This window comes from Cyprinus carpio, chromosome B20 (genome assembly GCF_018340385.1).
Source record: "Cyprinus carpio isolate SPL01 chromosome B20, ASM1834038v1, whole genome shotgun sequence".
Classification (NCBI taxonomy): Eukaryota; Metazoa; Chordata; class Actinopteri; order Cypriniformes; family Cyprinidae; genus Cyprinus; species Cyprinus carpio.
The window spans coordinates 10,966,058-10,988,195 of NC_056616.1; the positions used below are offsets into that span (position 1 = coordinate 10,966,058).

Consider the following 22,138-nt stretch of genomic DNA (forward strand, 5'->3'; position numbering starts at 1 on the left):
CCCGCATATTATCACATTAAAATATCAAGCATTACACTATTTTCCCAATGATAAAAATAAAGCATGACGGAAAGTGTACAGCTCATTCCTACACACTGATGGATAAGGATTACTTACAGTGAAATTATTTTATAAGATTTATTTGAGTTCTTTTTAGTGGCAGTTCCTAAAAGTGTTTTAAAAGGCAGTAGGCTTGTTTGGAAGAAAAATAATTAAAAATAGTATATTCAAGTGGAATACTAATGTTTGGGGACAGGTACAGTGACCAAAATGTGGGACAATCTCTTTTGAGTTACTTTTTAAATCTGGGCAGGGCTTGTTTGTTTGTTTTTAATATAAAAAGTTCTTCTTTTACAAATGTAGAATGAGAAGAAAGTTCAACGCTATTCAGCAAGATTGAAACACAAATGTGTCATTTATGCTTATTAGTATGGTTAAATTGGATCATCGAAGGTCTGTAGCAAAGACATTGGTTAATAAAATGGGATTAAATACATAAGTGATATTTGTCTATTTAACATTAAATTATTGCAGGATTGTATAATATTCTGGCAACACGAGAGCTGTCAATCAAGACATGGGAAACAAAGTAACTGGTGTTACTTATTTAAAAAAGTAACTTAGATATTTCCTTCTAAATTAAAAAGTAATGCATTACTTTTCTAGTTACTTACAAAAAGTAATCTGATTACATAACTCACGTTACTTGTAAGGCATTACCCCAAAACTGCTGGTTATGTTCAGTTCATTATAGAATTGTATTCCAGAGCGCCGTGGGTTGTTCTTGCCAATTTCTTTGTCTGAAACTGAGCTTGTGAAATTCCTAGGAATGGCTGGCCTCCCTTGAATGACTACTTTACAGATTCCAGTTTTTGTTGACACTTGCCCATAGACACAGTTATACACAACGGATGACATTAAAATGACTTTTTATTGTGTTTTGGAATTCTGTTCCACAGTGAAACATATGAAACATTTATAAAATCTGCATTAAAAAATAGAAGTTCTAAACAGCCTTAAGCTGCTTTACAATATTGACCCCTGAAAAAAGTTTATCTGTGAAAACTAGTAACACTTTCCCACCATGTAGCTATTGAGTCAGTTTCTGGGAAAGTTGGAAACCACTTCCCATCCCTTCAAAAAAACTTCAAAAAATTAAATATTTTTTTTTTTTACCAATCCAGAGCTGTGAATAGAAAAATCCCAGCACCAATTTTTTTTTTTTTTTTAGTATTTAGCATTAAATTTGACTAAACAAAAGAAATGTGCTTTAGCTACAGTATTCTTAAATTAAAGCATTTTGAGAGAAAAAAAATAAGACATTTTTATATAACATTCATTTCATACATATGATCATTATTACTTGGAACGTGGGTTTGGTCTTTTTATTTAACCACACTGCAAAGATAAACCATAAGCTTCTAAACACAGACTTACTAATCAGACTTCCAACTTGTTTACAAACAGTAACTAAGAAGAGGAATGAAAAGTACTGTAAAAAATGCAAACCCTAACAGTAATGGTTAATGAAACACACTGATCGTTTATATAAACAGCTACCCAAAATATACATTGCCACAATTGATTCATGAATTGTCTTTTACAGCACTGAAATTAAAAAAAACAACAACAACAACAAAAAAACATCTGTCCTTCTATAGTCTTTTGTACTGTACTCAACTGACTTCTGGCTGTATATGTTCTCATATATCTGCACTTATCTAAAATAGCTTTCAGCTGATTTGCATAAACTAGGAATGGCCTCAGGGCAACTTGTGCATATTTTCCGCAAACAACAGACTTTACAGAGCACACACTGAATGCACACATACAGTAACATATAATCTATAGGCAAGGGGAAAAAATGAAATAAAGTATAGTGCACTACACATACAGAGAAGTAAACCTCAAGGCTATTAACCAAAAACAGTTTTCAAGCATTATTTGCATATTCTATGTGACCTTACATGGTAACAACATGAAACTCTAATGATTTGCATGCATGAGCTCTGAAGACTTCTGAATAACTCTGAAGACAAGTACTGAATGAGTGTTGCATTATTGCTTGACACTTTGTGTTGTCACAACCTTTCTCTCCTGGACAACGACTTTTTGTGAGGATGGGTTTTGGTTAATCGGGACAGATGACCCACCTAATCCGATGCTTCCGAATGACCCTGCAGTGGACATCATCCCCTTTTGAACACCCACACCTGATCCCCCTTTGCTCTCCATATAAAAGACATTTTGAGATCCACCATGAGTGGAAACACCTTTTCGGAGGGACCCCTGAATCACATGACCCCCTTGTCCTTCCACAACCATCAGGCCCTGAGATCCAGCAACCCCTCTCTGAAGCGTCCCCTGAAGGGCTTGACCGCTCGTGGCTCCCCCATCCACCAGGAGCACTTGTGATCCAGACAGATTACCTCTTTGCAGCACCCCAGCCTGAGCAGGTGCCCCCCTGTCAACAAGCACCATTCTCTCGCCGCGGGTCAGGGTATTCGTTGCTATGTTGGCGCCTTGGACTACAACCCCCTCGGCTACCGGGCCGCTGTTCAGCACGTACATGTTCTGTCCCATGGCGGGCCTTTCAGTGAACATTACCGTGGTGGGCTGCGGCTCCACCATGTAGTACATTGGCTGCGGTTGCACCAGGAGTGTTGGAGCCGGTTGGACACTCGTAATCACTGTGGGCCGGTTGTCTGTGACCATGACGTTCTCCACACGAGTAGATGATGTTGTAGCCGTGTTGGAAGCTATATTCAATGTGTTTGAAGTTATAGCTCTGTTAGTGGTAATATTCCCAGGATTTATAACGTTGGTTGATGAAGACACCACCTCGGTACGGCCCACGATGGGTTTGGGAGGTGGGGGAAGAGGAGCAGGGACCTCAATCTTTTTACCTCCACATATTTCAGCGAGAGTAGTGAACTTGGGCCCGAGGTCATTGAGAAACTCTAGGTCATTGTTATCTTCGAGGATGCTGCAGCAGCCCACAGAGCCCACAGGAGAGCCCTGCCCTTCAAAATCATACACCTTAGGCCCATTCTTAGCAAATCCATCCTCCATTCCACGGCTTTTCTGTAACACACATAGAGCAATACATATATATAAATGTGATCCACATAAATAATACAATACAGCAATATAATGATAGTATAATAATGATAGAGTGATAGATTGAACAATGAAATGACAGATAGAATAATGAAATGATAGATAGAAAAAATGATTTAATGATAAATAGAACAATATCTATTAAAATTAGATAGATAGATAGATAGATAGATAAAAGAATGATGATAAATGATATATAAATATAAAGAAAAAAAAATGAGAGAATAATGAATAGAATTACAGACAGAATGATAAATTGAATGATAAAATGATAGAACGATAGATTGAACAATAAATGATGGAACAGTACATTATAAAACAAAACAATAAAATGATAGATAGACAGACAGATAGATAAATAAACATAACACTAGACACTAAATAAACATAATAAATGAACTTTATATACACTGTCCTGTAGGTATATACTAACCTGTGAGTAGTATTCGCCCAGGAACATATCAGACACGGCCATTCCATCAAAATCTCCAGCCACTCCTCTACTCCTAAGAGTCTCACTTCTTCTGATCGAGTCCATGTAGGACATTTCCATTTCATTGTAGCCACGAAACCCCATTGTGGAAGTGGATTCCATGAAGCCTGTTCCTCCTGCTCCTCCTGCTGCTCCTCCTCCTCCAAAAAAACTCATGCCACCCACGTCTTTTGATGCATAATCTAACCTTCCATTATCAATAAAATCGAGTGGAACATCCTATCAGAGACAAAAGGGTTTGATTCATTTAGCTTTGAGATAAAAAATAACATCTTAATCAGATTTTGCTCCTGGTAACATACATTGCAATTCAATCAGAAAGTCAAGCTCTTACCCTGTCCTCTCCCTGGCCCTCGGTATGGTAAGAGATGAGATGCTCTTTAGTGTCAAAGGGCATGTCTCTGAAAGCTCCCGCCATCCCCGCAGCTCCACACTGACACAGCAGCAACAGGAGTGGGATGACTGTAACAGAGGAGAAATACAGCAATTATTTTCACATCTTAATTATGAATCACAATATCTTTTTTGTGTTCTCCAGAATAATGATAGTTGTTAGGCAATCAGGCAAAAGAAAATAAGGTGAAGTTTGACCATTTTTTTTATGTCAAAATACATTCTCTAAACTCAGTTCGTTGTACTATTAGTATGCCTTTCATGGGTTTATTTCTTATTTTACAGAAGTGTAAAGACTGAACCTCCCAGGCACCATCAAAATATGAAGAGCAGTGAGAGTTTGGGGTGTGGCTACTGTCGTTGAGCAAGAGTAGGACTATATGTCTCATGGAATAAGGAATTTATATTTGGTTTCAGAAGTGCACAAAAGTAAACACTGGTGGTGCTTTCTTCTCGACAGGTAAACTAAACTCAAGCTTTTGACATACATTAGCTCTTTACGGTCAATCTTTACACCTGCTGATCAAAGGTTGTTTGAAAATATGCTTTATTAATATGCTTTATTTTTGTAATTCCACTGATTGACTCTAGTTCTGCAGAAACTGCATACTTCAGTTTTTATAAATAGAAACCAGGCAATTAACTAAATGTCTAGAAAATGTCATGGTTTACATGGTAGACTATAAGATACTAAATAAACTTACGCAATAATGAAAGGAGTCCCAGGAAGAGCAGGCCGATTCCAGCTGGTCCAAGCCTGGATCCCTTAAATGCTCCTGATATTCCACTTGGTCCTGCTCTGGCACAAGCTCCCTGGTTGGTGCAGGTGCACACATCCACCTGAATTTTCTGAGGTTCTGGACATGACAACCCCTGCTGGTCCTTGACATCCACCGTCAGCTCATATTCTCCTGGCCACAGCTTTTCATTTGTTCTGAAGATGGCTGTGGTATCTGATAGGAAGAAAAACAGAAGATCTCAACCCCAAAGTCAGTAGTGGCAGAACGCCAGCTCGTGTGTCAGCAGCACCACATGTGTGCGTTGTGGTAGTTTTGTGTATGCGCGACGAAGACTGACATGGAAGAGAAGAAATCGTTGAATAAAGTGGTTATTTTTGTTTTCTTTTTGCACAAAAAGTATTCTTGTAGCTTCGTAAAATTACGGTTGAACCACTGATGTCAGATGGACTATTTTAACAATGTTCTTACTACCTTTCTGGGCCATGAAAGTGGTAGTTGTGCTACTGTCTATTAGGGCTGGACTAGAATATTCGATTATTCGTTCGGTAGGTTGGCATTCGATTTTCAATTTTGAGATTCGAATATTACTATTTATATTTTTTTTCGAACACCTGACATCCCCCATGAAACAGCTAAAGTCTGTCTGTCTACACTGGACATGACAAAGCGACCATTAAAAATCATTTGAAATTAGTGTCAGTACCATTACCATGTCAGTCAGTCAGTACCCCCCCACCCCCCCCCCAGTGACACATAGAGGTACTGAGGCAGTATTTTTCTATAAATATTCATGGAAATATTTTACTTTAGATTTAACTTCAATGCAGTTTTTAAATATTATATAATTGAAGTATTGTTGTGGGTCAAAAAATAACCTGGCAACATCTGGCATACCGTTTAAATGCTCAACTGTCCATTTCCCCATAGTTCCTTCTGGGACAACATTGAAGGTGAATGGAGCTCCATTGGGCGGTGCATCCTCATCCAATGCAGTGACTAAGATGGCATCCTTGTCAGTACAGAGTGTATTGACTTTGCTTGTCAAAGTTGGGCAGTGGTCATTAAAATCCTCTACTTGGATGGCAATGGTGCCTGTTGCCGTCTTTGAAGGCAAGTCTATGAGTGAAAAAGAAAAACGTATTTAAAAAAAAAAGTAAATAAAAAAAAAAATATTATATATATATATATATATATATATATATATATATATATATATATATATATATATATATTGCATTCAATACATGAATATAAATGTGAGACAAATGTTAGAATACTGTAATATATAATAAAAACGAACGTATCGAAAACTAAACTAAAAGAAAGCTTTTGGTCTACTTTCAGGTTTTTAAAAAGAACTAAAAAAAAAATGTAAAAGACAGAACAATATATATAAAGAGAATGCAATATAAACGAATGGATTAAATCAAATCTTTTTTTTACATCATAACTTGCACATAGTTAAGCATCCAAATATTGACCAAGTTTTCAGTAACTATTGTTAATCAATGTGAAGATGGCGCCATCTTTAGGACAGGTTATGTACCTGCAATTTCCATTGTATTAATTACACTATGTGGCACACTGGAAGTATGATTGGTCTGTAAGTTAATTAAGTATAGTATTATGACAGGGAGCCATAACCTGGCAACATCTGAAAACAGTTAAAAAATAAAACAACAAAGACTTCAATAAAGAAATGTTTTCCCTTTTCTCTAGAACCACTGCTATTTTAGTATGATTTATACTATTATATTTTTGTTAATATTTTGAATTAGATTTTATTTTTTATATTTTATGTTTTTAATTTGATTTTAATGTCTTAGTGTTCTTGTTATATTTTTGTCATTTTTATTTATTTGTCTTATGTCTTAAATAGTTTTTAGTTTCAGTTATTTTAGTACTTAAACTAAATAAAAATGAGAAATGTTGCCTTGGCAACTAGCTGAAATAAAATAAATGTAAGTTATAGTTATATTGTTAGTAGCCAAATAGTTGCTGGTTCCCATTGACGTCCACTGTATGGAAAGAAAAGACTATGGAAGTCAATGGTTACCAGCCACTCTTTGGTTACCAATGTTCTTCAAAATATCTTCTTTTGTGTTCAACAGAACAAACTTCTACAAGTTTGGAACAACTTGAGGGTAAGTAAATGATTTAAAAAAAAGGTTTTAGTTAATAACCCTGCAGAGAACTTGCCTTGAGTTATGCTGTAAATATGGGCATAGTAAGTGCCGTTAACTAGATACTTGGACTCGCGGTCAGGAGCCTTGTTCATTTTAATGGCTCCAGTTGTCTCATCGATGGTCAGCCAGTTATCTGGGTCAAATCCTTTAACATACCTGTAAGAAAAAGGAACATAGTTAGCTCAAGCTCATTTCTCATTGTTTTTTTATGCTGTTTCCTCTTAATTGTTGACAGAACTATTTCTATGTAAACGTACTTTACGTTGGTAGCTTCCTTTCCTGTGTCTGTATCAGTGGCGGGGTATCTTGCGATGACTTCATTGCTGTTAAAAGTCTTGCCTTCTGAGATGGGGATGGCTTTTGTTTGGGGCATGAACTTGGGTCCTTCAGGCTGGTTTTTCACCTTGACATTCACATTGTATATCTGACCCCCTGCTGTTGACCATGAACCGCCTGAACTGGCACCGCCTCCTCCTGTGCCACCACTGGTGCCCCCGAAGTTGATATTGCTTACTTGTCCTCCTCCACTCACTGAGGAGTGGAATGGAGCTACGTTTACTACACCAATGCCAAGCTTCAGGTCTTTGACATCCTCATAATCGACAGCCTGCAGGGCAAATAGACATGAGATAATTTTTTAAGCTAATGGCTGAGTATAATCTGCTTCAGAACAGTTACATGCTATAACTATCCCTGTCAAAAGTACCAGTACTTTTAAAGTAAGTTGATATATAACAAGGTAACAATACTAGCCTTTCTTCTGTATCAGTATAACCAAGTACCCATTAAATTTATCAGCCGAGTGATTTTGGCATCATAAAAAAACCTACTCGGATTATTATGAAAGAAATAAGCAACAAATATCATTGCACACCTTATCAAGCATAAGGACTGCCTCATTGGTCTTTGTGTCCGTGTGAATGCTGAAGTATCCAGCCTCATTGCCTGATGCAATAAAGCACTTAGTCACCCAGTTGTCCGTGTCCTGAAGATCCAGGTCGCTTGCTTTGAGTCTCATCACCTCTACTTTCTCTGTATTTTCCTCAATACTGGCCTCAAACTATGGAGAAAAAAAAAAAAGAGGTTGCAAAAATGGAAGGGACCACTACAACAACATAACTCTGTGGATGTTAATATAGTGAAGATATTTTCTTACTGGGCCTTCCAATGTAGGCACATTATCGTTGACGTCATTGATCTTGATGATGACCGTCCCTGTGGCGACATTGCCGCCTGGAGCTCCATTCAGGTCAGATGCTTTGACAAGCAGGACATACTGATCAATGGTCTGAAGAGAGAGATGGCGTGTGAATAAAAAGGTGGAATCGTCTACATACTGCTCATTATGCTCAACAAAAGCAATCATTGTAGCTTTATATGTTCCTGCATTACTCATTTAAAACGAAACAATAACAGAACAATGAAGCTCATATGTGCTGTAACTGAAGAAGAGCCAGTGCTGTTTGTGTTTGTGTTATGTAGCATGTTAGATATTAGAAGCACATTTGATACAGTGATGGTGGCCTCTCACCTCTCTATCCAGGTTAGGATTGACAACACGGACTTTGCCGTCACTGTCAACTCTGAACATCCTCTCCCCAGCGGGCTGCTGCTCAACAATCTCATACTTGATTTGAGAGTTTGGGTTTCCTGGCTCATCGGCATCAAAGCAATTAATCTTCATTACTTCCGTTTCTGTATCAAATAAGAGTGCCCATGATAAATGAAAGGAAAAATCTACTTTAAAACATGTGATTCTAAGTTCTTAGAAATGCATTCTTTATGTTTATGTTGGTTTCTTAAAGTTTCAAAAAAAAAACTTTTTAATACCATTTTAACACTGTAATACATTTAAAATGGTGTAACCTTCAAGCAAAAAGTAATAACATTTTTCTCAGACCTTGAATACATGTGAATGTAAACACCTTGATCATAATTTTTAAATAGTTTTTAATTGACATTAAATGAATTTACAGATGTACATCATCACAAAAATATATTTCCATAAAAATAAGTAGCACAACTGTTTTCAACTTTGATAATAATAAGACATATTTCTTGTAATAATACTGTATAATAATACTTGTAATAAACTGTAATAATATTTTTTATAATATTCCTTTTTATACTACATTTTATTTAATCAAATAAATGTGTTGGTAAACATAAGAAACTTCTCTTAAAAAACATTAAAAAAATTGAACTGTAGTGTATATTTGAAGATGTTTTTTTGTTGTTAAATTATTCATTCATAAATATCATTACATTTTTGGGGAGTTGTTATTTATTGTACAAACTTCGTCAACCTGTTTTTATATATACCTGTAATAACTGCAGATCACATACCTGCTGGACTGAGCTCGTCTACAGCCCCGGGATCCATCAGACCAAATACAGGCGGATTATCATTCTGATCCTTCACTCTGATTCTCAGCCCAATGTCATTTTCTGCAATCGTGCCATCTGTGAATGTAGCAACGCCTGAAAGCTACAGAGGAATAAATTCAAGATCATCATCCATCATAATCAAGCGTAGGTGTTGAAGCCACCTTCATCATCATCATCATGAATCATCATTGTCATCACAGCCATTTGACTTACATTGTATTGTGCGATGGACTCTCTGTCAAGGATCCCCGTTATCCTGACATATCCATTTTCAGGATTCACCACAAATAAATTGAACGGCTCCTTGTCTGCACCGACGCCCTTCAGTGAGTACCTCACATTTTTCAGTTTGATGTCTTCCTTATCTGAGCGAATCTAAATAAATCAGAAACACATTTATTTAACGTAAAAACCAATCAAGCCTACAGTGATATTGTTGCACTGTATGTCACACATGTGATGTAGTGAGTTCATCAACTACTTTTGCAATAATGATACTGCAGACATCAGTTTTTATTTACAAAGTTTGAATTACAAGAAGCTAAGGTTGTAATTTTTGTGTATTTTCTATATGTGATTTCTATGCATAGTTTCTATGTAATTTCTATGCATAACATACATTTAAAGGAACAGCTCACCCAAAAATCCAAACTTGCAGAAAATCTACTCTCTTAAAGATGGGATTTGAACAAATTTTTAAATGTCACCTGCTCACCAATGGATCCACTGCAGTGAATGGGTGCCATCAGAATGACAAATGTTCAAACAGCTGATAAAAACATCACAAGAATCTACAACTAATCCACATGACTATAGTCCATCAGTTAATGAACTGTGAAGTGAAAGGTTTGTTGTTTGTAAGAAACAAATCCATCATTAAGGCGTTTTTACTTTTAAACATTGCTTCTGGCTAAAATACTATAATTGATTATCCATAAGAACGCTTCTGTTAAGGCACCAGTCTGATCTGGGTTTGTTTATGTTATGTCCTGGTCTGTCTGGAGAACATGGCTGTCAGTTGGTATTTGTGTTTGTGTTCTATTGTCTACTGTTACCCCGCCCCTCTTGTTACCTGATTATCTTGTTAGCCTTAAAACCTGTTTTAGATAATTAGTCTTCCTTTATATCCTCCTCTTGTTCTCGGTTTTGTGCCAGATCGAATCTCTGCTTTGCTGTGTCAACTTGGTTTTTGTCTTTGTTGACTGTGAGCCCTAGTCTAGTCTAGTCTACATTTATTTTATACTTTTTGATATTAGGGTTTTTCCTTTTTGATTTAGTTCTGTGATATCTAGTTCCTTGTTTTTTGAGCTCCTGCCTTTTAGTTTAGTTTTTGTTTTTGTTTTTCCCCTTCCCCGTTTTGATCTCCAGTTTCCCCACTGGCTTTGGCTGCTGGACATCCTACTGCTTGCCCAGACTGTCCTCCAACAAAAAAAAAATTACCTTATAGGTCCTTTGTGCATGCACCTTATTACCTATATTTACGTTTTAAAGTTTAGTGACTTCTAGCGGGCGTACAAATAATGACAGTGAAGTGTTGCATCTGTCGTCGTGAAATTACATCTGTCTGTCATTACTAATCAAAATGTGTGTTTATTTAAATGCAATTTGTGGACTTATTACTTGGTCCAACCTGATCTCACGGCAATTTGTACATATTTTTCTAGGTGGCTAATTCATACGAATTCATATGAATGACCACACCTAACCCCGCCCCTAAACCTATCCTCACAGAAATCATGCAAAATCTTCATATACATTTTATGAGCACGTGCATTCTTTGGGATTGAACCCATGATCACATGATTGTATATTGTTGTATAACGCGATGCTCTACCAACTGAGCTATACGAAATCCAAATTATGGAGCAGATAAAAGAGTCAGAGCATTAATATAAAAGTGTCCTGTTGTTGATAGGGGTGCAGTTGTAGTATATGCTCTGATGGGTCGTATTTCAGGGATTTGGACAAACAACCTATACAGGCGTTTTGATTGGAGGACATGTTGCCCTGCCACCTCCCTCCCATCCCATCCCTTGCTGTCCTGCTCAACCTGCCCTTCCTGTTCCATCCATCCAGCTGCTCTGCTAATATCAGTCTTATCCACCAGCCTCAGAAGATTCTAGTTTAGTCAGCCAGGCTTCTGCCTTCACTCTCCCTCTCTCTCTCCCTCTCTCTCCCACTGTCCCCATTCCCTGTGCCCTGGTGCTCATTGGAGAGCTTGTCTGTCTCATTGCTCATGAACTGTTGCTCTCTGCCAATCGCTCTGAAACCCCTTTCCTGCTGAGTTGACATTCACTTCCATGGACCTGGGCCTGGCTGGAATCTCTCCTGGTTGCCCTCTCGGAAAGTGGCTTAGTTCCCGAGTTCCTGTTTTGTGTTTGAAACTCAATTAATCTGTTATCCCTGCAACTGATTCCTCTTCCTTTACCACCCTGACAGTTTCCTTCAATGAAAAGTCCATCCCCTCTTATCCTCTTACATCAAAATCCACCAATATATTAGTTTAGAACCGTTTTGTTTTGTGCATATTTATCTCCTGATTCAGATGAGACCACTTTTTAATGGAGAAAGCAATGTTATGGAGATGACTTGAAGTTAAAAACATTGTGATATATTTGTTTATTACAAAAACAGCTTTTCGCTTCACAAGCCGTTAATTCGTTGGAGTCATGTTGATTAATTGTGGATCATTTTGATGTTTTTATCAACTGTTTGGACTCTCATTCTGATGGCACCCATTCACTGCAGAAGATCTACTGACGAGCAAGTGACTTAAAGCTAAATTGCCTGCAAATATGTTCTGATAAAGAAACAAACTCATCTTGGATGGCCTAAGGGTGAGTAAATCTTCAGTAAATTTTCACTTTTGGGTGAACTATTCCTATAATTGTACTTTGTGTGATTTTATTTTTCCCTTTTTAACTTCCTGGTGAAAAAGTTGACGCCTAGGCTTTTTTACACTTTGTGCAGTAAGGTTGATGTTTGCATATCAATGCGTTTGACGCAGGAAAAGTCTGACTCACTTTTGCAATGAACTCTCTCTTTGTGTAATCCACATTCTCCTCTAAGATTTGGGGAGGGATGATCCATTCTCTCTTCTGCCTGTGGAGGGCCACAGAATTCTGGAATCTGGCTTCAACCTCAAAAACATGCTGTGGGAAAACAGAAATGCACATCAACAATTTGTGAAGACTTATCCTGCCAACTTTCTCACACAGCAGAAAAAGGAGACCAAGAGATATTTGTTTTTATATTTGCTGCCCTGCCTGATGAGAATGTTCTCTTTAGCAGGATTTGTGAACGATTCACTGGTGAGTCATTATAAATGATCGAAACTGCGGTTGCAACTTGCATGCATGCATAGTTTGACACTAAGCTCATCCCGTCTGTACACAGACAAAATTAAACAGATGCTGTAATTTATATGAAATGAGATGAAAGTGATATAATAATATAAACCTGAAAAGATTTGCAACCACAGAAAAAAAAATAATAATAATCCCAATACAAGGAGTCAAACATTTAATTTAGCAGAAATAATTAATTAAGAAAGATAAGATAAGATGAAGAAATGCTTGGCAAAAGCAAAAGTCGAGATCACCTTAATCAGACCACACACAACTAAGATAAAAAATGCCCACACAGTGCAGGAAGGAAAGAAAACCTTGCACTATCACAAATATATCTTAGTAAAGTGGCTTCTTTACTTTCTTCCACTGTGCATTTCTGAATTGTAACTACAGAAACTTTGCACAGTACTTCTACGAGTGTTTATAGTGATACATGAAGATTTCACATTTTGTGTAGGAATTACATGTTTGATACATGCATTAGGTTGTTTAACATAAACTGAAGGCCCAATGATCGTCGTATAAATAAGTAGAATCTTTACATTTGTGAAGTGGAAATAGTAGGTATTAAAAACTGTGATAAAATGTGCGATTCACTTTCTCATACACACTCTGTGTATGACACATGTATGGGTATAATGTATGTAAAAATATTAAAACCGAAAGCCAAAGCAACCAAGACTGTGCTCAACTGTTGTTCGGTGACTCATCTTCATTAGAATTGGGATAAATATTATTGAGAAATGTCAATCATTGAGGTGCCTGGGGGTGGGGATATCAACACACCTGAAATTAAATAGAATAGGGCATACTTTCTATTTGCACTTGCAGATCCAGTTTGACTCCTGTAGCTTGTCTGTCTGTATTCTAGAGAGAGCCTGTTCTAAAATGGCCTTTACGAAAATACACCATGGCAAATAGTAGAAGTTCCCAACAAAATACTACAATTACGATGATAACACCATAATAAGATAGCTAGGGATCTCCAGACCAATGAAAACAAATAAATAAAAAATAATATATGTATATATATATATATATATATATATATATATATATATATATATATATATATATATATATATATATATATATATATATATAATCCCCTGATTGACAATATCATTAACAATAATATAATAACCTTATAATACTGTATGTTTAATATTATGTATAGTAACTTACAAATAACTTATGTAGGTTACACTGTAAATATCAGACAACAGATAGATAGATAGATAGATAGATAGATAGATAGATAGATAACCCACTAAAAACGTGTCTTAGCACTAAGAATTTCTTTGCATTTTATTCACTGATTTGAATCAGTGATTAAATAAAAAAAAACGATCCGAATCTCTGAAAACTGTAATCAACTTTGACAGAAATGATTGTGAAAAGTTAAACAGATGGACAAAAAGAAACATAATGTAACATTTTTAACATCTCTCTTCTTTTCTTTCTATCTATTTTTTTACATTTAGTTGCCATTGTACATTTCTGTGAAGGGTTGGACACTTGAGGCGTCCGGCATTTTAAGAGTTAAAGACAAAACAAGGCTTTTCTTCACACTAACTTTATAAACATAAATGTGGTTGCTTTACACATCGACCGTGCTATAAACAAAGAGGCTGCCACAAAAACAAAAGCAGTTTCAGTTTTATGAGAGACATAACGTTTGTTACGGAGGTAAAGTTAGTTTGACGTTTCACATTCATTAGACACTCGTTTTCTTTTTTTTCTTTGTTTTTGCCAATTAAATTCTTTGTGGCTGTTATGTTTTGAGCCCAAATTAACTCAATCATAAATACATAATCTTTGCGTTGCACAAGGCTTAGTTTCGGTTTACAAAACGATACTTTGTCATACAGATGAAAGACTAAAATGGAGTAGGCTGGGTGGATATCTATTGACTGATATATTTAAAAACACGACAAACTTACCGATAGTCCAAAATAAAAGAGAAAAACAACAGCAGGCGATATACGCCGGGCCATGGCCGGAGGCACACGCGCTATTTCCTGGTCACCTGAGATCCGCTGCTGTCACCAGCCGCGTGTGGAAAGTTTAATAGATCCCGCTGCGGAAGAAGTGCGTCCCGGTGCTGTTTGATGCGCGATAATGCGAATGAGATCGATCCGGAGCGCTTTACACTAACTCCTTATTCATTGCTTCTCCCACACCCTCACCTTGCGCGTTAAAAGGAGGACCTAACGTCACAAAGATGGGTGTGTGTGTGTGTGTGTGTGAGAGAGAGAGAGAGAGAGAGAGAGAGTGTGTATGAGAGAGAGAATGAAAGAGAGAAAGGGGTGGGGAATACATAATTACATTTCATGTATCATAAGGGGTGGCAAGTGTTCTCACCCAGTAGAATTAACATATTTCCACAAGACCCATTCTTAACCCTTTATGTGGTGTTCTATGAGTAAAAAAAATAACATCCATTAAAAAAAAAAAAAAAAAAATAAGAATTAGTATTATTATTTTATTAATATATTATATATTATTAAAGCCAGTCAATATAAAAGTAAAAATAAATATTTATATAAGTTATCTGTAACATCTAAAATATTATGTAAGATAAAGAATGTCTCCAAGTGTTAAGAAATTGCATTGTGTCATCTTGAGCTAAATTAATACATTTTAATATATGATGGAACTTGGGCTATAGCTATGCTTTAAAAGGTGACAGGTGACAGTTTTATATTTCAGGATTTCACAATAATGTTTTCAGTAGAAGGCGGATCTAATGCTGATATTTCTGTAAATATCAGGTTTTCAACAATCAAATGGTAAATTTCAGTGCTTTAACTGTTTCTTTACTGACAGACACATAATAAACAAAAAAAAATATATAAAAGAAAATAATAGAAGACTTGTTTTGAAAAGTTCAAAAATGGTTGTTGTTTTTTTATTTATGGGTTTCTTTTTTTAATAAAGGTTTTATTGTGTTTATGTATGCATGTATAAAACCCTTAATAAACATATAAACACACAGTATACATAGGCTAAACATATTTGCTAATCAAGAAGGCCAAAAATGTATCCTCATGAGGAAAAATGGGCAAACATAATACTGAAAAGGAACGATTTTTTTGTTGTTGTTGCTCTTGACATGCTAAAATAACTTTAAAAACACATAGTATCACTATTAAAGTCACATAATTTGCACATACAGTATGTCCGTGACACAAAAGGTATATGCTTTTGTAAAATACATGCTTCTATTGCTCATTGACAGTGTGCTCTCATGTGAACGTTTTAAAACCACCAGTTTTATGCTTATTTAATGGAAATAATACAACCTAAAATTATTCTGAAATTATTCCTTTTTAAATCTTCGAGTAATCATGTGTAGTTTTGCTAAAAAAGCTATTGTGCTGGCCTAGAGATTAACTTCATTAGCAGATCAGAAGCAATGCTCTTTGAGGTGCTCTTCTTTAGAATTAATATGAATAACAATTAGTATAAAGTGATTCCTCAGAAGCTCACACCTTAACATGTGCTTATTAAAAGTTGGTCATACTTAAAACAGCTTAACCGAAACGTATCTGAGGGTTTGCCCAGCTAAACAACTGCTCAGCAAATGGTTTTCTATTGTCTTTTATTTGTAATGGACGTGTGATTGAATGCTAAATTATTTCTGGAACTAGTTCTGAGCAATAGTTTTGCAGGTGAGTTTCATGAACATGCTTATTTGGCTGTGATGCGACTCCCAAACATATCCGGATGTGCTCTGTGACGCAACTTCAGTGGAAATGAGAGAGCGGTTTGAGGGAAGGTGAAGTCATGGAATGGCTGCTCTCTTTAAAGGAGGTGTAAAAAAAAAAAAAAAAAGAGTAAAAAAAAAAAACAGATTGGGCGAGACAACTTTAGCAGTTTATTCTTTCCTTCTGTCGATCTGTCTCTTTCACGTACTCACTCCCACTCAGTTTCTCGTACTTAATTGTTCACTTTGCTGACTTGTCTCATTTTGAAAAATACAATAAAATAAATCCAAATCATCGTGCCATTAAGAATGATCACAATACTTCAGCATTAAATATGCTTTTCTAGATGTTAATAAGGCCTTGGGGTCTCTCAGACTGGAAACAGAATATGAGGGCTAAGAAAATTCCAAGGGGAGAGGCTCTTGATAGCACGTCTTCGCCATTTGCACACATTTAGAGAACCTCCTGAATGTGGGCTCCATTCAGATGAAGCCTGCACTGTCTGAGCCGCCATAAATCTGTTTCTCAGACAACTGCTGAACAAAGACACTGAAAGAGAGGAGAAATAAAGAGAGATTCCATGATGTTTACAGCAGGTCAAACATTCTCTAGAAACATTCATGCGAAAACAGAAATACACCAGATTTTGGATTTTGAAATAAGAAATAAAAGAAATAAAATTTTACTCAGAAGTTCCTAGTAAATTTCACAATTTATTACATAGAAACATTAAGGAACACCATGAATTCAACTTTAAATTTTAAAGTAGCAAGACTGAAATAGTATTTTCATGTAAAATGTACTACAACAATCTTTGACAATAATTAAAGTGTAATAAAATAAAATAAAGTGTTTTATTTTCTTTTAGTAAACAAATCTTAAAATAGTATTCTCAGAAATTCCTAGTAAATTTCACAATTTATGACATAGAAACAGTAAGGAACACCATGAATTGTTCAATTTTAAAGTAACAAGACTGAAATAGTTTTTTCTCATAAGACGTACTACAATAATCCTTTATTTAACTTTAAAAAACATTTGCAGTGTAATAAAATAAAATATTAAATGTTTTATTTGATTTTCAATAAATAAATCTTAAGATTCTTAAAACAGGATACATTTACTTGAGAAGCAAAACAATGCAAGATACCGAGACTTTTTAAAAAGAAAATACATTTAGAATAATTTTTCTTACTGGCATTGTTAAATAATAAAAATAAATAATATTTATCTCAGAAATTGCTTGTAAATTGCATAATTAATTACAAAGAAACAGCAAGTAACAAACTGTATTTAAATATTAAATCATATTTAAATATGAAATTTAATTTTTTTTTAAAAATATATTTTTCTTATAAAATTTCTTATATAATCTTTGTTTTATTTAAAACTTCAAAAGAAAATAAGTTTTTTTTAGTAAAAATCAGCACATTTACATATTTACTTATGTATAATACAACGAGACTTATTTTAAGAGAACATATCTTATTTAATTTTTTTGTTACTGGTACTGTTTTACGCTAAATTTAGTAAGGTTTAAACTTAAAACAGCACTTTAGGGTAAGAGAATAAATTTAATTCAAGATATCATAATACTTATACACAGTTTTTATCTTCTTTTATGAATGTTTGGATATTTTTGTAGTTTGTGCGTTAAATATCTTCTTTGTCTTTTGTTCTTGGATGGAGAATGAGAAAAGAGAGTACAGAAAACCAGTCGTGCAGGAAACTCCCTTGAGTTTGGGTGGTAAACAGTCACATGTCTGTATCAGTAGACGCTGCATGCACACACTTGTTACCTGTGCACAGTGACTGTATGACTCATGATGAAATCAGTGAGAGGGAATGGGAGTGTCTGGCTGGCTTAGGCAGGTTGTGTTCGAGAAAAGGTTTGTACAGGCAACGCCCAAGTTTTCCGCACTCACATGGCAAACCACCTAACCTATAGGATGCAGTCGTACTCATAAAATAGTTGTGTGCAGTGCAGAGATGGTATATCCGTGTGCTCATATTTAATTTGCATGGAGGCACACATCTTTCACACCCCACTTATGTATGTTGACCAAAATGTTTTAAATTACAGTAACAGTCCCAGGTTAGTTTCAATGGTTTTTATGTATCACTGAGATACAAGTTATTATCACAGAGATTTGTTGTTATTAATTTTAATTTTAGTAACATTTTTTATATTTTATTTTATATTTTATTTTATTTTACTATAATAACCCTGGTTAGTTTTGGTGTAGACCTTAGGGCTCAGGTTAGGTTAGGGTACAGGTTAAGATTAAGTATGAGGCTAAACTTAGGGGTGTGTATAAAGTATTGCGCATACTTTTGTAAGGGTTGGGTTAGGTTAGTTTATGTAAGGTTGCAGTAGGTTGTGGCTTTTCATATTTTCATGAAATCTCTACCAGTTTACTTATTCTGAGAAGAGGGTGTAGCGTGACATATTTCAGTCTTCTTCTTTAGTATGGCAGGGTATGCATGGTTAGGATTTTTTTAGGTAGTCTTTTTTTCCTCACAATTCAGATCACAAACCTCAGAACTGCAAGATATAGGATATTATTGTAAGATACAGTATAAACTCGCAAATCTGAGAAGAAATGTCTATATTGCAAGATATAAACACAATTGTGAGAAAATGTCTTTTTAATTACTTTTTATAAAATAATTAGAATTGCAAGAAAAAAGTCAAAATTCTGAGTTTATGTCACGCAATTCTAAAAATGTTTGAAATGAGTGATTTTAATAAAGAAATAAGCATTAAGGTCCACCCATAAACCTTACTGTCAATGGGGCATAAGCAGGTCTAACTAAAATATATGAATATGATTGTACAAATTCATACGAATTACCCAATTCAGCTAAACATAACTAAGATAATGTTGCATCATCTCTTAATATGAATTGCGTCCTCAATTTAAGCTTTTTTAAAAATGTTTTAACCTAAAATTCCATTTTCAACACAGTGCCACCCGTTGGTACTAATAAACACTGATACATGCTATTTATAAATGCATGCTATGTACTGCCAAAAAATAAAAAATAAAAAAATAAAATCCTGTTTATTGGTAATGATTTTTAACTTATTCAATTTTAAATAGATTCCCTATTCCTCTCTCTTTTTTTTGTCAACTTATGATTTACTATGTAATGTTGTTCTGACTTTTCAGCATGAAAGGTTTGTCCGGGAGTTTATGATGATCGCTTGGCCTTTGACACACCCTTGCATTTCACTGACATTCCTACAACTCTTCTCTCTTTTCACTCCACAATTAGTCTTTCTCTCCGTCTCACTTCCCAGTTGTCTCATAGTTAGTCTCATAACAGCATTATGTTCACTTTTTCAAAAGTTTGTCAGTCGCCACAATCTCCATTTCCCTTTCTCTTTCTCCCTCTTTCCTCTCTTTGTATGAGGGCACTCTTTATTTTACCTCTCTTTCTCTCTGTCGCTTTAAGAGTGTAGTCAAAAGAAAACAGCTCCATGACAACGGCTGGGGGTGAAACCTGAACTCAGAGATAAGGCCAGAGAAACGGGAGGCGTGTCTAGAGTCTCAAATAAACAGCGTTTCCTAGCAATCAGGCATACGGAGAGAAAACTTTTGCCGTCCTTTTGCTGTTTCTATTCACTAATGACTATAACCAGTAAATCTTCGTTTATATTTTTTGCTCCAACATGGTTTTTGTTAGACTGAGGTGGAGTATATAGCACATGAGCCCAGCTTTGTTTGTTTGATTGTTTGTTTGAATTATGTGCCTGCATGGGGGCCCTCACCACATTATAAATTGTTTGGCATGCACTTTATATATAATAATATATACATTGTAAAATACTGTGTTTTGGATATAAGAAATTATGAATTGCCATATAATTTAAAGTTCAAATCTAAACACACTAAACAAGAAAATATATGCACATTTATATTAAATGATTGTTAAATTATTATTATTTTAAGTAAAACTTATAATTGAATAAATTAACAGTTATAGTAACAGATAAAGGATATTCCACACATCACATAAAATAATAATTATTTTTAATCTAAATAATTTTATCACTTATATACAGTATGTTTTGTGTTACATTTTGTGTCATTATGTTAATAACATTAATTACATTAATAACAATAACAACTAGTGTTTAGTTAATGTTTACAATACCTTTTAACCTTTTTTACATTTTTGAAAGACGGCTCTTATGCTCATTAAGGATGCATTTATTTGATCAAAAAATACAGTAAATATAGCAATACTGTGAAATATAATTACAACTGAAATATCTTTTTAAATTTTTAATTAAATTTATTCTTGTGGCAAAGCTGAATTTTCAGCAGTCACTGGTGTCACTTGATCTTTCATAAATAATTTGCTGCCAAAGAAACATTTCTTATTATTATCAATGTTGAAAACACTTGCACCGCTTATTATTTTTGTGGAAACTGAAAATTCACATCGTTTTCTTTTTTTGGTAACAAAATACGTCATACAAACGTAAATGTCTTTAATGTGACTTTTGATGAAATTATTGTGTCTTTTCCGAATAAATTGATTAATTGTAATTAATTTTATAAAAAATAAAAATAAAAAACTTGTAGAGTACAAAGCAGATTTTGGTTCAAATATATTGGTACATTATATCACTTAATGAAATACATAGTTGTAAATTGTAGTATATGTTATGACAATTTTTTTTTTTTTTTTTTTTTTGGGGGGGGGTGATTTACTGAAAATTCATTATAAAAAAGTTGTATTTGAGTGTATTGACGCACAGAGATAGAATCAGAGAGCTTGTTTTGACATTGATTGGATGCCATGAGAGGCCAATTGGGGTGAAACCACTGACGCACTGTCTTACTGTCATACCTATTTGTCACACATCTGTAAAATACGACACACCCAGAGTACAAATGACGCTTAAAGAGCAACTTCTAGTGCCCCCAAACTATATTTTAAATGCACTAAAAATGTCATGTTTAGGTCAGAAAATATGTTGTGACAGTACATTTCTGTACATACTGTTACAATGTTTCACACATACTGTACTTGATTGTCTACATTTGTTTCATTTTAGAGTTTACTGAGGGATCGCAAAATGAGGGAAAGGAAACAAGAGAGAGGATCACATACCTGCACTCGAAACGAACAAACAGAGCACAGAGTGATCTCTCGTGTTGAATTACATGCATGCATCAGTACTCATGCAGGCAGATTGCATTATCCTTAACAAAGCTGTGCCACATAATATTGAAGTATGTTTGTGAGCTATCTGAAAATAAATCTGTTTGAGAGTGAAAGTGGTTTGTAGTTTATGCTTGAGGTGTGGATGCATCTGGGACGTTTGCTATCTGCGTGTATCAATGGCAGCTGTACCGTCACTGTCAGTAGTTATCACATTCCAGCTCACACTTGGTTTAGTGACTTATATCTCTTTCTCTCGCTCTCTCGGGTTCACTCTCTCTCTCTTTTATATATTTTTCTTTTATACCGGGATTGCGCACCATTCAGAATTGAAGAATGATTTGAGTTGAATTGAGGCAGCAAACTGGAATTTAACAGAGGAGAATTAAAATGGGATGAAATTCATATAACTGCTTTATCAATGATATTTTTAATAATATATTTATTTTATTTTATGTTTTCTATTTGAATTACACAAAACCATGTCATCATATGGGGCATCCAGAAACTGTTAAACTATTTATATTTTTACATTAGATTTATATTTAATAAATTATCATCCATTTTGTTGATCATAGTG

General features: G+C 35.0%; 1 protein-coding gene across 1 annotated transcript; it reads right to left on the reverse strand.

The window, feature by feature from the left end:
- Positions 1-912: 912 nt before the first annotated feature.
- On the reverse strand, positions 913-14,933 carry dsg2.1 (desmoglein 2, tandem duplicate 1). The gene is made up of 14 exons (XM_042747455.1): positions 14,614-14,933; positions 12,344-12,472; positions 9,534-9,695; positions 9,279-9,420; positions 8,464-8,627; positions 8,089-8,220; positions 7,807-7,992; positions 7,190-7,539; positions 6,946-7,088; positions 5,641-5,862; positions 4,711-4,959; positions 3,948-4,075; positions 3,554-3,832; positions 913-3,084 (listed from the first exon to the last, which is right to left on the reverse strand). The coding sequence occupies exons 1-14, from the start codon at positions 14,665-14,667 to the stop codon at positions 2,059-2,061; spliced, it is 3,366 nt and encodes a 1,121-aa protein (XP_042603389.1). The 5' UTR covers positions 14,668-14,933; the 3' UTR covers positions 913-2,058.
- Between the last annotated feature and the right edge of the window lie 7,205 nt (positions 14,934-22,138).

Excerpts from the sequence above, each read along its gene's own strand:
- dsg2.1 (XM_042747455.1), bottom strand. The coding sequence starts at position 14,667 with ATGGCCCGGCGTATATCGCCTGCTGTTGTTTTTCTCTTTTATTTTGGA. Across the intron at positions 8,221-8,463 it reads ATCCTAACCTGGATAGAGAG|ACCATTGATCAGTATGTCCT; the intron begins GTGAGAGGCCAC and ends CTCTCTCTTCAG. Across the intron at positions 7,993-8,088 it reads TGCCTACATTGGAAGGCCCA|TTTGAGGCCAGTATTGAGGA; the intron begins GTAAGAAAATAT and ends TTTTCTCCATAG.